The sequence below is a fragment of the Myxine glutinosa genome, chromosome 4 (genome assembly GCF_964187855.1).
Source record: "Myxine glutinosa chromosome 4, kmMyxGlut1.1, whole genome shotgun sequence".
NCBI classification, from domain to species: Eukaryota; Metazoa; Chordata; class Myxini; order Myxiniformes; family Myxinidae; genus Myxine; species Myxine glutinosa.
Window position 1 is genome coordinate 73,029,352 of NC_136264.1, and position 18,545 is coordinate 73,047,896.

The following is an 18,545-nucleotide window of genomic DNA, read 5'->3' on the forward strand; positions in this document are numbered from 1 at the left end:
AGCTTTCAGAACAGCTTACAAAATCAGGAAAATAAAGAAATTAATCCTGATGTGGTCTGAAATTATAATTCAGTACTGTATTATGTGCCAAACAATTATCATAATTCAAGTGAATGAAAGTTAGCCTGGTGTTGACTTGGTGGTTAGGGTGCCAGCTTGGGATCCGAGGATCCTGGGTTCAAATCCCCGTGGATCGCTGAATTAACACCAGGGGGGTTGACTCAGCCTGTCATCCTTCCGAGGTCGGCAAATTGAGTACCAGTTCACTGGTAATTCCTTGTGTGTCGCAAGAGGCGACTAACAGGGTTGGCGGCAGGAAGGGCATCCGGTCATAAAACATTGCTTCAAAAAGGGGACCACGGTGCCCAAAAAAGGCCAACCCCTGCTCTGCGGGCAAAAATGGCCTCTCAAGGTGGTTCAAGTGATTGAAAGTAAATTATGCTTGACTTCTCACAATTATATTAAAAATAGCATCCTAGTTAAAAAGTGGTGAGTAAGCAACTTTACCTTCAACAAGCATCATCTTCTCGAATTTATTCTCCTATCCATGCCCTATGCCTGGTGTTGGCCTAACGGTTAAGGTGACTGGCTTAAGAGCTCATGGTCATGAGCTTGGGTCCCTTTCCGCCATTTAATTAACACCGGGTGGGGTTGGTCAGCCTGTCATCCTTCCGAGGTCGGCAAAATGAGTACCAGTGTACTAGTAATAGAGGGCACTGCATCAGCGACACAGCTGCACCCCCACAAAATGATTGCAAACCAGCAGCCACAAGCTGCACACGAAAGCTATCAATGCTCTATAAAGGAATAAACTATAAAATAATATTAGTCATGAACTATTGGAGAACCTCTGAGCCCTCTTTTACCAGAAGTCAGGAATCATGCAGGCCTCGTAGAGTGGTCCTGGCAACGAATTAGGCCCTGGAAACACGGCTTCATGGTGGGTGATGATTGCTGTGATGATGTCGTTGACATGAGGTTGGCAGCCCACAGGATCAAGATCTTCTGGCACTGGCATCAGCGTAGGCCCAAAGCAGATTGCCAGGTTACTTGGGTCCATCATGTTCTCATCCCGAAAATGTGAAAGGCTAAGGGATATTAGAGTAGGTGAGATGAAAAGGTGACAAATACTAAAGGCATGATAATAAAATTTACCAATAAACTATCAAACAGTTGTGGTAGGCTTTGGATCACCATCATGATCATGCTCCATTCTAACAATATCTGGGTTTGTACAATCGTGGCCAAAAATATTGGCACCCTTGCACTTTTTACAAAGCACTCACAATTTTCTCAAAAAATAAGTTGAAATTGACAAAAGTATTTGGTCTCCACAATTCTTTATTTCACTGTTAATATTACTGTACCTTTGTTTTTGATTCAGAACTTAAAATATCATTTTAAATCAGAAAATAAAAACAAATGGCATTGACAAAATTATTGACACCCTCAACTTAATATTTGGTAGCACAGCCTTTGGACAAAATAACTGGTCAAGCGCTTCCTATATCCATGAATGAGCTTCCTACACCTCTCTACTAGAAGTTTGGCCCAATCTTCTTGTGCAAACTGCCCCAGTTCTCCCAGATTTGAAGGGTGCCTTCTCCCAACTGCTGTTTTCAGATCTCCCCACAGGTGTTCAATGGGATTTCGATCTGGACTCATTGCTGGCCACTTCAGAACAGTCCAGCGTTTTGTCTTGAACCATTCCTGGGTGTTTTTTGAAGTGTGTTTGGGGTCATTGTCCTGCTGCAAGATTCATGACCTTCGACGGAGACCCAGCTTTCTGACACTGGGTTGAACATTGCGCTCTAAAACGCCTTGGTAAACTCCTGATTTCATGATGCCATGCACACATTCAAGGCACCCAGTGCCAGAGGCAGCACAGCAACCCCAACATATCACTGAACCTCCTCCATGTTAGAATGTTGGGAAGGTGTTCTTTTCGTTGAAGGCTTCATTTTGTTTTCTGTAAACATAGAGATGATGTGCTTTACCAAAAAGCTCTAATTTGGTCTCATCTGTCCACAGGACATTCTCCCAAAAGGATTTTGGCTTGTTCACGTCTGTTTTGGAAAACTCCAGTCGGGCATTCCTATGCCTCTCTCAACAGTAGGATCCTCTATAGAACCCCCTTTCATCGAGTTGGCGACGGATGGTGCGAGTTGAAACTGTCGTACCTTGTGTCTGAAAGTCAGCTAGAATCTGCTTGGCAGTTGATGGAGGTGCTTTCTCCGCCATTCGAACAATCCTTTGCTGCAATCTTCGATCAAGTTTTCTCTTGCGGCCACGTCCAGGGAGGTTGGCTACAGTGCCATGGGCCTTAATCTTCCTGATAACATTGCGTACGGTGGACACAGGAACATCAAGGCCTCTGGAGATGGACTTGTAGCCTTGAGATTGTCCATGCTTGGCCACAATCTTGTGTCTAACCTCCTCAGATAATTCTCTGGTTTTCTTGCTTTTCTCCATGCTCATTGCGGTACACACGGTGACATAAAACTGCAAAATGACTCCTTTTCTCGATTCAAACTGGTTGAATGAGTGATTTTTATATTGCAGGCACCTCCAACTTACCACAGGTGAGTTCAATTCCAAAGTAAAGGAGAATCACCTGCTTGAAATCTAATTATTTCTAACAACTTCTAAAAGGTGCCAATAATATTGTCCGGGCCATTTTAGGATTTCTGTGTGGAATAAGCTAACATTTAGTAATTTTTTCAGCTTTTTTTGTTTTGTTCCACTGCAAACAAAATAAATACACATGTGGATACCAAAATATTTTTTCATTTCAACAATTGTGTGGAAGAAATGGTGCATTTTTGAAAAAAGTGCAGGGGACCAGGGGTGCCAATATTTTTGGTCACGACTAAGTCCTTATGCCTAGGAAGATGACAATGAAAAGATGCCCATAGTAAAAAAAAAGTGTAGAGACAGAAGTAGATTGGCATATTACTGACTGGCTGAGAAAAGCAAAGAGAAAGCGAAGAACGATGATCTTTGTCAATGGGAGCTCGGAAACGAGTTTCATAAGCTGTTCCGTTTGTTCTTGCACATCCACTATTTCTGAAAAAAAAAAAGCAGTATTAATCATAATAATAATAAATCATTACTGTTTTTTTTATTTTATTTTTTTTATTACTGTCAACATCATAAACTTGGAAATGTGCACAAAGAACTGTGTCCAGATATGAATGCTTTGAGAACAATATCATTGTCATCAGTAAATTGATGCAACACACAACATTATTGCTCACGAACTTGCAACAAAAACCAGAATAGTCAAGTCAACAATGTATCACATTATAATTGGGTTTGAAGAAACCATCTACGTATATATAATGGAGCAAGTGTTTGTATGTACAGGGTGTTTCAAAAAGAGTGATACAACTTCAAACATTTATTTACAAAGAATGTGTGCCCTTCTGCGATTCAGACAGGCATTGATCCTGACTCCAAAGTTCTGTCCAACCTTCCTGTAGGTCTCATGTGGCACTGCATGGAGGCAGTCTGACACCTTCTGTTTCAGATCTTCCAGTGTGGCAGGGCGGCTGACATAGACAGAGCCCTTGGCAGCCCCCCAGAACCAGTAGTCCAGAGGGTTCAAGTCTGGGCTATGGGGTGCCCAGTCATGAGCGGTACCCAGGGCAACGAGGCAGTTTCTGAAGAGCTGCTGCAGGAAAGTGATGGTGTCACCAGCTGTATGTGGGGGTGCACCATCCTGCATAAACCAGGTCATGCTGAGCTGGTTTGGGGTGACCTTTTGGGCTCGGTCATTATGGAACTTCTGGAACACGGGCCGGTAGCGCTTACCGTTGATCGTCACCGTCCTGCTGTTGTCATTCTCAAACCAGTAAGGCCCTAGCATTCCCCATCTGGCATCTGGCATTAAGCAACCTGAAAAAATCATACATCTGCTATTTTGGTAATCCTAAGACATCTTTGGAAGTGTCATATTCACAAATTTCCATGTCCTCCCTATAAGTCTTCTGTTCAGTGTAAAACAATCTAAATGACAATGAAAAGGATCATCAAATATTGAAACGGTAGGCCTGATTGGTATCATGGGCCTTGTGAAGATGGCAGTACGTATAGACCTAAAGGCTTGTGGTGTCAGGCTATGGGCCCTTGCAGTTGGAATTATCCAAACTATAACAACGATGCATTATATATGCACATAAGCAGTACGCATGTATTTTGTTCATGCAGATAACCCGCGTTATTTTTCTTTTCGGGAGGTATCGAGACAGCGATTATTATTTTATTTCCGGGAGCAATTGAGGCAGCTGTTGCTTGTACACCACCCAAATGAGGGGAATATGTTGATTGCTTGGAACAAGATCGCGCATCGGGTGGATACCATGAAATGGGGTGAATAGGGACAGCAAGCATTTTGAATAGGGACACATAGGGACAAAATAGGGACAGGGACAAAATGGGACATGGAATAGGGACAAATAGGAATAGGAATAGGGACAAAATGGAATAGGGACAAAATGAATAGGGACACAAACTGAAAAAAAGTTCGGAAACTTTTTTCGCTGAAAATTGATAACCATACTGATTTGTTGATATTTGGGTTGAAAGTGTTCTCTTGTTTTTTTAAAAAGCAACTTATAGTCCCTATTAACCCCATATATGGGTTAAATAGGAATAAATAGGATTTTTATGGCTGTCCCCATTCACCCCGTTTTACGGTAAAAAAATAAATAATAATAAAGCATTCAGAATCATTGGAATCTCCCGCGACGACGCTATCTCCGAGGGCCTTTCACTTACTCACCGCAGGCAGGTTGGTGGTCTTTTCGTCTTCTACCGACTCCTCTCCGGCCTTGCTCCCCCAGCTCTCTCTGGGCTCTGTCCCCCAAATATTCCTACAGGTCGCACAAGATCTGCCTGCAACCCTCTTATGGTTAAACTGCCAAAATCAAGACTCTCTGCTCACCTTCACTCCTTCATTCCTCTTTTCTCCCGCCTCTGGAACAAACTCCCTCACTCTCTTCAATCCCACTCCTCCCTCCAGGTCTTTAAAACGGCTGTTCACCACCATCTCTTATCTTCCCCAATCCAAAACCTTGATCTTTTCTACCCCCGCTAATTTCACCCCAAATCCACTTTTTCGAGGTGCCGACTTCTTTCCTGGAAGTCCTTGGTGTCCTTGCGTTTTATACCTATCCTGCCTCCCCCCAGGCCCTCTCCCTCCCACACATCTCCCAATGTCCCTGCTCTCAAATGTTGTGTTTGTGTGCTTCCTCCCCTTCTCTCCCCATCTTGTCGACCGCTCCCCTTTTTATATACTTTGTTTGCTTGTTTGTTTGATTTGTTTGTTTGTTTGATAAATGTTATCTCTTTCACGAGCCTCAACTCTGTATACAACAAAAAAAAAAAAAAAGAAAAAAGTCAACACACACTACTCACAATAAGTTAGGGATATTGTGGGAGTGAGTTTATTTTTTTTATAGAGGTTAGGGTTAGGGTATGGAAATCAAGAATGCTGTGTTTTTTCACACTCATTAATAACCATAAAATTAGGACCAACAACTTTTTTCAACATAATTAATACACAAAATCAACCACACCGAAGAACCTGCCAATATCCCTAACTTATTGTGAGTAGTGTAAGGCTTCCATAACAAAAAAACACAACTGAGAATGAAGAGGTAAACATTTTTCTTTTCCCTTGTAATATGTTGTACATTTCAAAAACAAACCAACAACAATTAAGAACTTACTGTTGCAGGCCAAGAATTCTGAGAGCATGCATTTTGGAAACATGGGGATTTGTAACGTGCGGAAATAAAGCTTTAGGACACCAGCAACAGAATCTATGTCGCAGCTCATCTCTCCGTCTTCCAAGGGGTCCTCTCCTAGGAACAAACACCACAAAAATGACATTTAAAAAAATGGAAATTTCAAACGAATCAGCAGAAGAACAAATAATAAGTAAAGGGAAATATGAGGATATAATCGTATTACAATTTAAACACGTTTAAAAAAAAAAAAAATATATTATATATAAAATATATAAATATATACAGTATATATATTTGTGCAGCGTCTGTCCTGTCCTGTGTTGTGTTGTGTGTTGTGTTGTGTCTTGTGTTGTCACTGAACTACTTTCTCAAACTTTTGTGAAATCGTACCAAACTTCTGGTATGCACATATCTCTCCCGTCGGTAGGTTGTCCTAAGGGTATTTTTTTTTTAATTGCAATTTTTTTTTTTGGGGGGGGGAATTTTTTGGGGAATTTTTTTTTTTCAACTTCAATTGTTTATAAAATGTGATATCACGTATATTACAAATACATTTGTGCAAAATAATTGTTTGAATTATGATTGGTTTAAACAATGACAAAACGGCAACTCGGGTACAGTCATTTATCTATATATCGACACATCTGGGCAGTGTCTGTGTTGTCACTTAACGACTCCCTCAAACTTTTGTTTCCGTGGTTGTGAAGTGTTTTTAATAACGTTGTGGTGGTTTTGAATCACGTGGTGGTGAGGTATTTTGAATTATGTGGTGGTGAGGTGTTTTTAAATGACGTGGTGGTGAGGTGTTTTAATATCACATGGTGGTGAGGTGTTTTTAAATCACATGGTGGTGAGGTGTTTTGAATTACGTGGTGGTGAGGTATTTATAATTACGTGGTGGTGAGGTGTTTTTAATTAGGTGGTGGTGAGGTGTTTTGAATTAGTTGGTGATGAGGTGTTTTGAATTATGTGGTGGTGAGGTGTTTTGAATTACTTGGTGGTGAGATGTTTTTAATTTCGTGGCTGTGAGGTGTTTTTATTACGTGTTTTATGGCTGTGAGGTGTTTTTATTACGTGTTTTATGGCTGTGAGGTGTTTTTATTACGTGTTTTATGGCTGTGAGGTGTTTTTAATTTCGTGGCTGTGAGGTGTTTTTATTACGTGTTTTATGGCTGTGAGGTGTTTTTAATTTTGTGGTGGTGTGTTTTTATTACGTGTTTTATGGCTGTGAGGTGTTTTTATTACGTGTTTTATGGCTGTGAGGTGTTTTTATTTTCGTGGTGGTGAGGTGTTTTTATTACGTGTTTTATGGCTGTGAGGTGTTTTTATTACGTGCTTGATGGCTGTGAGGTGTTTTCAATTTCGTGGTGGTGAGGTGTTTTTAATTTCGTGGTGGTGAGGTGTTTTTACTACGTGTTTTATGGTGGTGAGGTGTTTTGAATTACTTGGTGGTGAGGTATTTTGAATTACGTGGTGGTGAGGTGTTTTGAATTACTTGGTGGTGAGGTGTTCTGAATTACGTGGTGGTGAGGTGTAATCGTCCCAAACTTCCAGTCTGCACCTACCCCTCCCCTATGTATGTGCTGAGGGGTTCTTTCTTGAAAAAAAAACATTCAACGTAAATCTTCAACCTAAATTGCCTATAAAAATGTAATATCACAAACACAACAAATACATTTGTGCAAAGTAATTGTTTGTATTATGATTGGTGAAAATCATGACAACACAGCAACTCAGGTACAGTCATTAGCCTCAGCTAAAATAAGCCCGTTCCTCAGTATCGACGCGAGCCGAGCCAAGCTAGTATATATATACACTGAACAGCAATAGAAACGTCACTTCATAAAAATAATTCCTGAACATTTCCCATAGAAATATCAATGCATTTCGTTTAGATATCTCATTATTTACATTAGTCTGTATCTAAATTTAATCCTAACTACCGACAGTGGTGCACACGTGGATAAAAACAGGTCACCAAAACACAGGCAAAAAAACGACCATGGTACAAAGTCGTGCATGATTCCCATGGAAATCAAAATGCACGTGCGTCTCCTTGTGACTTTCCCTATAAAAGGCACCCCAAAACGTGTGTTCATCATTCGTGTTTCGATGCCAGCGCCATGCCCAGATTTACGAGGATTCAGAGAGACCAGGCTATTGGAAGATTGCATGCTGGACAGACTGCACGAATGGTTGCCAATACTTTCCATGTCAATGTGAGAACCATCTACAGGTTACAGGAATGATACCAGGCCACCAACAGCACCGATGACCGCCCACGCAGTGGCAGACCGAGGGTAACAACACCACGACAGGATCGACAGATTGTGCGTCATCACATCCAAGATCGCTTTACCAGGGCTACAGAAACTGCAAGACAAACAGTTGGAACCCACCAGAGACACATTAGTGGTGATACAGTCCGTCGACGTTTGAAGAACAGGGATGTACGTTGTCACAGGCCGTATCGTGGCCCCATTCTTACAGTTCGACACTGCCGTGACCGACTGCATTGGGCCACACAGCATCAAAATTGGCGTTACCAGCAGTGGAGAACCGTTCTTTTCTCAGACGAAAGCCGATACTGTGTTTCCACGGCAGATGGCAGAGTGAGAGTTTGGCGTAAACGTGGGGAACGCTACTCAGATGACTGTGTGATGGAAAGACACTCGTGGGGTGGTCCAAACATCATGGTATGGGATGCTATTGCTCTCAATCACAAAGTCGGTCCTGTCGTGTTCCAGAATATTGGTCCAGGAAGAGGCAATGGTGTCACAGCTGCTCGCAACATCGATCAAGTCCTCAGACCTCACGTTGTGCCACATTTTGGACGTCACGGAAATCATGTCTTCCAGCAGGACAACGCCTGTGCCGACACTGCCAGAGCAACAAGGGACTTCCTGCAACAGAATGGCATCCAAACCATGCACTGGCCTGCGCTCAGCCCCGATATAAACCCGATAGAGCACTTGTGGGACGAGGGTCAAAGAAGACTGAATGACGTTCGACCAAGGCCAACAACTGCAGCTCAACTCAGTCAGGCGTTTCTCAGAGTGTGGGCCCAAGTGACAAATGCCTTCATCAACCGATTAATCCACTCCATGTACAGATGATGTATGGCTGTCATCAATGCTCACGGAGGTCACACAAGATACTGATTTTGACCTCCCTTGTTCTCACCTGGTCTTGTGTTTTTCTTATTCAGAACATTTCACATTATTGTTTGAACTGTGGTGACCATACCTGCAATGTTTCATGTTGATCCTAAATCTCAATTCGTGTTGATCATGACTTGAAAATAAAGACTCCAAAATATTGATTCTGACTGACGTTTCTTTTGCTGTTCAGTATATATACAGTCACGTGAAAAAGTAAGTACACCTCATGTAAAGTTTTGACTTTTTCAACATATTTCAACATACAGCTATTTGATCTTCATTTCAACAATATTGAAAGATAAAGGTGATATAATAAAACAAATAGCATGAAACATTTACATTTTGTAGTCCATTGTATAATTTCATTGTATAATTTAAATAAACATAAATGCAAATTTCGCATGTGGAAAAAGTAAGTACACCCCTACATTTATCACGACTTCAAATACCTAAAATTACAATCAGGTGCACCAGCTCAGGTGCAAATAATTAGAACATCGTTAGAGAGGATCTTGGAGGAACCTGTCTTATTTAAACCTCATTGGTTTGCTCTTTGATGTTGAAGTGTGCAGCGTCACCATGCCTAGATCAAAAGAGCTCTCTGAGGCCTTCAGAAAGAAGGTTATAGATGCCTACGAGTCTGGGAAGGGATTTAAAAAGATCTCCAAACAATTTGAAATCAATCATTCGACTGTCCGGAAGATCATCTACACATGGAGAAGATTCCAAACAACTGCCAACTTGTTCAAGCCAGGCCGCCCCAGCAAGTTCAGCCCGAGAGCAGACCGCAAGATGCTGAAAGAAGTCTCTAAGAACCCCAGAATGTCATCACGGGACCTACAGGTAGCTCTTGCCACTGTTGATGCCAAAGTGCACGAGTCTACCATTAGAAAGAGGCTGCACAAATTTGATCTACATGGGAGGTGTGACAGTAGGAAACCTTTGCTGTCCAGAAAGAACATCAGGGCAAGACTAAAGTTTACCATTGAACACCGAGGCAAAGACCAGCACTTCTGGAACAATGTGCTCTGGACAGATGAGTCAAAGGTAGAGCTATTTGGCCACAGTACCAGAAGACATGTTTGGCGAAAACCAAAGACAGCATTTGACCACAAGAACCTGATACCAACTGTAAAGCATGGTGGTGGAAATATTATGGTTTGGGGCAGCTTTGCTGCGTCAGTGCCTGGGCAGCTCACCATCATAGAATCCACTATGAATTCTTCATTGTACCAGAGGGTGCTTGAGGATAATGTGAGGCCATCTGTCGGAAAGTTGAAGCTCAACTGAAGGTGGACCTTGCAACATGACAATGACCCTAAACATACCAGTAAATCCACCAAGGAATGGCTGAAAAGAAAGAAATGGAGGGTTCTGGAATGGCCAAGTTAAAGCCCGGATCTAAATCCCATCGAGATGTTGTGGGGGGATTTGAAACGAGTTGTGCATGCAAGAAACCCCTCAAACATCGCACAGCTGAAAGAATTCTGCATGAAGGAGTGGGCAAAAATTTCTCCCAGTCGATGTCAGAGACTGGTAGACAGTTATAAGAAACGCCTACTTGAGGTTGTTTCTGCCAAAGGGGGCAATACCACCTATTAGAGCCAAGGGTGTACTTACTGTTTCCACATGTGAAATTTGCATTTATGTTTATTTAAATTATACAATGGACTACAAAATGTAAATGTTTCATGATATTTGTTATATTATATCACCTTTATCTATCAATATTGTTGAAATGAAGATCAAATAGCTGTATGTTGAAATATGTTGAAAAAGTCAAAACTTTACATGGGGTGTACTTACTTTTTCACGTGACTGTATATACAGACTTGGCATTTAATATGGAATTATTTTTTTTCTTGACTTGGGTTTACTTTCTGAACTCAGTGTATCAATCTGGTGAGTTTCTTTTACCCTTCGGTGTTGTCTTTGTTGAAAGAACCATGTCACTGATTGTCTTTCGCAGCAAGAAGTCAATAACAGGATTATATCACAGGTGGCGTGACAAAATGTAAGGACAGGTACATTTGACGATTGGCTTCACAATCGGGTATATAAGGGTTGTTGCGTTCTGTAATAGTGGAAAACAACTGCTGCACGTCTACAAAAGTTATTGCCGCTTCCTCTGGAGATGGTCCGTCAACTTGACAATGCTGTTTGTCATGGAGTGGTGGCTTTACGAAATTCTGGCATGAAACAGCGTGCTATTGTTCGGCAGTATGGCATCACTCAAGTTCAGGTGTCAAATATCCTGAAACGAAATGCTCAGAGGGGTGTCTCTACTCCAATACCGAGGCCAGGACGTCCATGCAGAACCACAAGGAGAGATGATCGCCAGCTGCACCGGTTAGTCTGCAATGGCCGTACCAAGTCAGCTAATCGGCTTAGGGCTGAGTGGCAGCAACTGACAAATGTACCTGTATCCAGAAGGCTAGTCGACCAACAACTGGTTCAAACAGGCTATCGTGCCAGGCATCCCCTGAGAAAGCCACGGCTGACCAGACAACACAGCCAGCGCCGATTGCAGTGGGCCAGAGAGCACCGTCAATGGCAGCCAGGACACTGGAATCACGTGACCTTCAGTGACGAGTCTAGATTTCTGATCTATCATCAAGATGGCCGCATTTGAGTGTGCAGACAAGTGCATGAAGCCCACAACGAAGATTGTATAGTGCCAAGAGTCCAAGCTGGAGGTGGTGGGGTGACCGTTTGGGCTGCTTTTCATGCAGGGGGCAAAATTGACCTGGTTGTTCTGAATGAAAACCTGAACCAGTTCAAGCACAGGGCCATTCTGGAAGAAACATTGCTTCCATTTGCTCGTGCAGCCTTTCGAGGAAACCTTGTCTTCCAAGATGACAATGCATGGCCTCATCATGCTCGCATGATCCAACACTTTCTTGCTGACCGTGGTGTATAGCATATGGAATGGCCTGCCATCTCCCCGGATATGAATCCGATAGAGAACTTGTGGGCAGAATTAACGCGTCAAATCGACAACTTGGACCAGCAGCTGACCTCTGTGCGTGAATTGCAGCAGGCTATTGTAACTGCATGGCAAGCGATTCCTGTCCAAACCTTGGCAAATCTCGTGAACAGCATGCCTCGACGTGTACGTGCTCTCCTGAATGCTCGTGGGGGTTACACGAAGTACTGAACTGTAATTTTACTGTCCGTAATCCCAGTCATAATTTAGCTTTTGTTTTTGTTGAAAAATTTTTTGGCTAATGTGAAAAATAAAGAGATACTTCTGGAAAACGTACAGAAGTTTAACACAGTACTGTCCGTGAATTGAGTTCAACTAGGGCATGCCCGTACTATATATATATCTAAAATTATATCCCCCCCCCCTCTATTTACATGAAATGGTTTGGTCCATTCGCAAAGCCAAAGCGAACGGCTTGCGAGTACGGTGACAATCCCCCCCCTCTATTTACATGAAATGGTTTGGTCCAAAGCGAACGGCTTGCGAGTACGGTGACAATCCCCCCCCCCCCTCTATTTACATGAAATGGTTTGGTCCAAAGCGAACGGCTTGCGAGTACGGTGACAATCCCCCCCCCCCCCCCTCTATTTACATGAAATGGTTTGGTCTAAAGCGAACGGCTTGCGGAGTTTGGTAAAGAAATCGCCATAGCGTGCACAAACGCGCAGGAAAGCGAAAGAATCGCAAATTAGTTTTAATTAGTTTTAAAACATAGTTTAACGCCAACATAGTTTGCCAACGTGAAATAAATGAATACGCTCTCAAATGTGCCGTCCGAGGCAGAGTCTGTTCGCCACGTTCGGCACACGTGATAACTCGCTGCTCTCTGATTGGTTGAATCGTTTTTTGGACATAGCTCGGTAACTACTTCTCCGATTAATATGAAACCTTGAAAAGGCACATCCTCGGGTCCCCAGCAATATACCTGGCAAGTTTCAAGTATATCGGACCGGTAGTTGTGGAGAAACAGCGGTCGCATACACACACACAGAGATTACTGGAATTATAGATAGATATCAGTTTACATCACTTTCAAGGCTCAATTTATTTGCTTCGAAATGTCAAATGTGGTTTTTGTTTCTTTTAAAGGTCACATTAACAAAATATAGAATAATTTCAACATAATTCCAATGAACATTTGGTTCTAAGACATCTTGAAAAGTAAGTTCACCCCCACAAAAAAAATATTCCATATACAATGGCCGTACCAAATGTTTCGACATTTCGAAACAAATAAATTGATCCTTGAAAGTGATGTAAACTGATATCGAACTCAATTCATGGACAGTACTGTGTTAAACTTCTGTATGTTTTCCAGAAGTATCTCTTTATTTTGCACATTAGCCAAATTTTTTTTTAACAAAAACAAAACTTAAATTACGACTGGGATTACGGACAGTAAAATTACAGTTCAGTACTTCGTGTAACCCCTTATTATGTGTTTTCGTTAAGGCCGTGTTTCCAATAGTTGAATCTGCGTTGCATCAATTAAATAAGAATAGGTCCCCAATCCATTCCGGCCATTTTGCGACCTCTCTCCAATTCTATTACGCGCCTTTTGTTAGCAGCGTTCGCTGCCTCGCTGAGCTTCCGCCCAAGCGCCGCCATTAACCATGCGGTCGGCTCGAGGAAAAAGGGGGCAGGACGCCAAGAACAAGGTGTGGCCCGTCAACCAGTCATCAAAGGCGTGGCCGGCAAGCCCACACCAGCCAACCAGGGCTGATGAAATATCACTGGCGTGTGTGGCCTTTGTGGAGCGCGTAGTGATCTTGAAGCGCGATATATAAGCGCGAGCGCAAAGCCCTTTGATGGACCTCTTTCGTGGACTTCTTGCGCGAAGGTCTGATGAGAGAGACGAAACTGCGCAGAGCCCCTTATACGGACTTCGAGGAGAGACGGCTTGTGGTATGCTTCGGACTGCGCAGAGAACCTGTTCAGCGGCGCTCTTGCATACGAACATTGAGCGACAGAGAGTGTTTGGCACGATATACGCATTACGTATGGAGCATCCCAGCCCCCCCCCCCCCCCCCGCTTTATGTACGGTCCGCTCATAGTCGACGACACGCGGAGCGCTGCCAGCCTGCTGTCTTTTCCACCACCACCATGGCATGAGTTGGGACCGGACGAGGAGCCTAGGCGTCTACCTGGACCTTCCACCCCACCAGCTGCAATCCCGTGTGTGTGTTTTTTTTTGTTTGTTTTTTTGTTTTTTTGTATACTGAATCGAGGCTCGTGAAAGAGCTAACATTTATTTCACAAACAAATCAACCAGACAAACAAAATATATAAAAAGAGGGAGCGGAAGACAAGATGGGGAGAGAAGGGGAGGCACACAAACACAACATTTGAGAGCAGGGAGAAGTGTGGGAGGGAGAGGGCTTGTGGGGAGGAGGCGTGGGAAGGGGGGGGGGGGGGGAGGTATAAAACACAAGGAGCCCAAGGACTTCGAGGACAGAAGTTGGTATTTCAAAAAAAAGTGTAGGATTTTGGGTGAAATTAGCGGGGGTAGAAAAGATCAAGGTTTTGGATGGGGGAAGATAAGAGATGGTGGTGAACAGCAGTAGTGTAATAATGTTGCTTCTGGGACACCTCCGTTTAACATGGGAAATCCCTATCTAATGTCATTTACCCCCTTGTCTTTTTCAAAAATCATAAACACCTCTATTTCTCCCACCCTCATCTTTATGAACCTTTTGTCTGTAGTACCTATCCTTAATGTTGTTCATTAGACCACTCAAACACTACAAATATTTGTTTTCTCTTATAGACCTATCATCCTTCTTCTACATATCATCTGGCAGATTAATCTTTGACCCACTCAAACATTGACCCATTCACTTCCATATTAATTCTCTCCCTCCCTCATTGCCCCTAAAGACCTCTATTTCTCTCACCCTGTTCTTTACGAACCTTCTAACCTTTTGACATGTTATCCTTATTCATTAGACCACTTAAACACCTGTGATCCTTCTGACCTTATGAACCTTTTAACCTTTTACTCTTAATATCATCTGGTGAATCATCTTTGACCCACTCAAACAACGACCCTACAAATATTTGTTTATGTGTGGGAAATAATTTAATTCTCCTACAACTCTCCTCACCGTCTAATACATTAACAAAAAATATGTTTGAGTTTGGTTCTTTATTAAGATATTTTAACTGAGCTAAGATAAAATGGTAAACCTCCCTCAATGTTCTTATTTGAGCGCCTCCAGTGCCACACACTTTTTGGTAGGCTCTGCCCACCTTTTGTTAAGCTCCGTCCACTTTTTGGAAAAACCCCGCCCACTTTTTGGTAAGCCACGCCCACCTTTTACTAAGCACGCCCACTTTTTGTTAAGCCACGCCCACTTTTTGCTATGTCCCGCCCCCTTTTGCTAAGCTCCGCCCATTTTTGCTAAGTCCCACCCACTTTATAAACTCTTCAGCATTGTATCATTTCCAGGTAATACATAACATCATTTTCAGGGAATTTCCATCACATCATTTCCAGTTAAGACACGCCCAGGGAATTTCCACAGGAAATGACACACACCCAGCCCTTCTTATAAAAGGCACCGACCACACAGGCTTTTTCAAACACGCTTTCTGCTTCACTTGAGAATGGACTCCTATGCCGAAATGGAATGGGATAACTTTGCTATTCCTTGGAGTCCTACTACCTGTGTAGAACTCAACCTTCAGATTGATGAACTGGACTCGAACCTCTTATCAATGGAGGTAAGTTTGTTTATTTATTTATTTATTTATTTAATTTTTTTTTTTTTTTTTTTTTTTAGATGAGACTCATGTAAGAGTTAACAAAGTTTATTTTAATATTCATAGAGCTTGATTTATACAAATAAAAATATTGTATTAAATTAATACATTGTTATTTTCTTTCACAGGAAATTGTATCTGAGATACGAAATGAAAATTCTGCTTTTAACACAACTTGGGATGAAGTTATTTTTTTGTTTGAAGACATTTTGAACAACCAAGACCCCCAGAACGAGTTCTACCTTGATGACCCAGCCAAAGAGTTATACCTTGGAGATCCACAAAATCCTGAAAAAGAGTTTTACCATGATGATACTTGTTGTGAGTTATCAAAACAAAACCCACTGAACAAGTTCTACCTTGATGAGCCAGAATACAAGTCATACATTGGAGACCCACAAATTTCTGAAAATTGGGAAAGGGGAGTTCTCCCTGATGGTCCGCAGTTATACTATGTGAGACACATCATAGAAACCCTAAAAAATTGTGAAATGGGAATTCTCCCTGATGGTCTGCAGTTATACTATGTGAGACACATCATAGAAACCCTAAAAAATTGGGCAAGGAGAGTTCTCCCTGATGGTCCGCAGTTATACTATGTGAGACACATCATAGAAACCCTAAAAAATTGGGAAACGGGAATTCTCCCTGATGGTCCGCAGTTATACTATGTGAGACACATCATAGAAACCCTAAAAAATTGGGCAAGGAGAGTTCTCCCTGATGGTCCGCAGTTATACTATGTGAGACACATCATAGAAACCCTAAAAAATTGGGAAAGGGAAGTTTTCCCTGATGGTCCGCAGTTATACGATGTGAGACTTATCACGGAAACCCCAAATATTTCTGAAAATTGTGGTTCTACCTTGGGGACTTGGAAAGATGGTTATATTTTTGGAGACTCGGAATGGGGGTTTTGTTTTGATGACTCGGAATGTGATACCTATCTTGGAGGCTCAACAGGAATGTGGTTATACCTTGGGAACTTGGAAAGTTGGTTTTATTTTGGAGACTCTACCTGTGGGGTCCATCTTGGAGACTCTTTGGATTCTAAAGCAATGAACAATGTTCTTTGTTTAATGACGCTTGATTTAAGCAATATCAAGAAAGTTCGAGGAAGAAAATGCTGGAAAATTCTTTCTTCCCATTTCTACTTCTTCAAACTTGAAAGCCTTGAAAGACAGAATTGGAAGAAGAGGAAAAAAAAAAAAAATGAAATACATATTTTTAAAAAAGAAGAAAAAAAAGATTATGTTAGGGTTTGGGTGGGATTTTGAATGTGAGGGTTAGGGATGGGGTTGGGTTAGGGATGGGGTTGGGTTAGGGTTGGGATTTTGAATGTGAGGGTTAGGGTTGGGGTTGGGTTAGGGATGGGGTTGGGTTCGGGTTGGGATTTTAAATGTGAGGGTTGGGGTTGGGTTAGGGATGGGATTGGGTTAGGGTTGGGATTTTGAATGTGAGGGTTAGGGATGGGTTGGGGTTGGGTTAGGGATGGGGTTGGGTTAGGGTTGGGATTTTGAATGTGAGGGTTAGGGATGGGGTTGGGTTAGGGATGGGGTTGGGTTAGGGATGGGGTTGGGTTAGGGATGGGGTTGGGTTAGGGATTGGGTTGGGTTAGGGATGGGGTTGGGTTGGGAATGGGTTGGGTTAGGGATGGGGTTGGGTTAGGGATGGGTTTGGGTTAGGGATGGGTTTGGGTTAGGGATGGGGTTGGGTTAGGGTTTGTATATTATTATGACTCACTCACACATACACAAAAGTTAAGCCCCAACTGGAAAGTTGAGGGATTCTGTGTTTGGGGTTCACAGATTTAAAAACGTATCCCCATTATACACACACAAAAGTTAAGCCCCAACTAAAAAGTTGTGGGATTCTGTGTTTGGGGTTCACAGATTTAAAAACGTATCCCCATTATACACACACAAAAGTTAAGCCCCAACTAAAAAGTTGTGGGATTCTGTGTTTGGGGTTCACAGATTTTAAAAACGTATCCCCATTATACACACACAAAAGTTAAACCCCAACTGAAAAGTTGTGGGATTCTGTGTTTGGGGTTCACAGATTTAAAAATGTATCCCCATTATGCACACACAAAAGTTAAGCCCCAACTAAAAAGTTGTGTGATTCTGTGTTTGGGGTTCACAGATTTAAAAACGTATCCCCATTACATTTTATTTATTTATTTATTATTTTCAAGGGTATTATCTGCTTACTTGTGTTTTTTGTAATTCTTGCGAGTAAAATGAACCCAAGATTTCTTCTCCATTTAAATCATATAATTTGTAGGTCCAAGGGACTGTATCCATTACATCAATGATTTTAAATAATTCACGAGTCCATTTTTGTGTATAACCTTTCTCAAAATGACTTTTCCATTTGTATATTCTTACAATATCACCAACTTTAAACTTGGGCTTTCTCAAATTAATCTCCTTTTCATATTCTAATTTTGTAAATGTTTCTGATGGTTTTGATTTTGTTGATGAATGAACTGTATTATTGTAATTATCTACAATATCCTGAATTAAATACACCCATTTTTGAGAACCGAGTTGTGTGAATTTTTTATATAATTTCTCTTTTAAAGTACGATTAAAACGCTCAATAACAACTGCCTTTCCTTCATTAAAGGTGCTGTATAATTTAATACCCTTCCCCTTAAGAAATTTCATGAATATTTTGTTATAGAACTCTGTTCCCTCATCAGTCCATAACTTCTTTGGTTTCCTTTTATCCCGATCAAATATTAGCTTAAAGGCTAACATTAAAGTATCACCCCTTTTATTTTTTAAAGGGACAACCCAGGCAAATCTACTCCTCAAATCAATAACGGTTAAAGCATACCTGTATCCCCTGTCATTATTCAATTCAATTAAATCAGC

General features: G+C 41.8%; 1 protein-coding gene across 1 annotated transcript in view; it reads right to left on the reverse strand.

The window, feature by feature from the left end:
* LOC137415250 (SLIT-ROBO Rho GTPase-activating protein 1) overlaps positions 1–18,545 on the reverse strand; it is a gene marked incomplete in the record, with an annotated part of 150,712 nt that overhangs the window by 9,937 nt on the left and 122,230 nt on the right. The window contains 3 exon segments of the mRNA XM_078775906.1: positions 867–1,088; positions 2,961–3,066; positions 5,733–5,867. Coding sequence (XP_078632032.1) covers positions 867–1,088; positions 2,961–3,066; positions 5,733–5,867 — 463 coding nt within the window.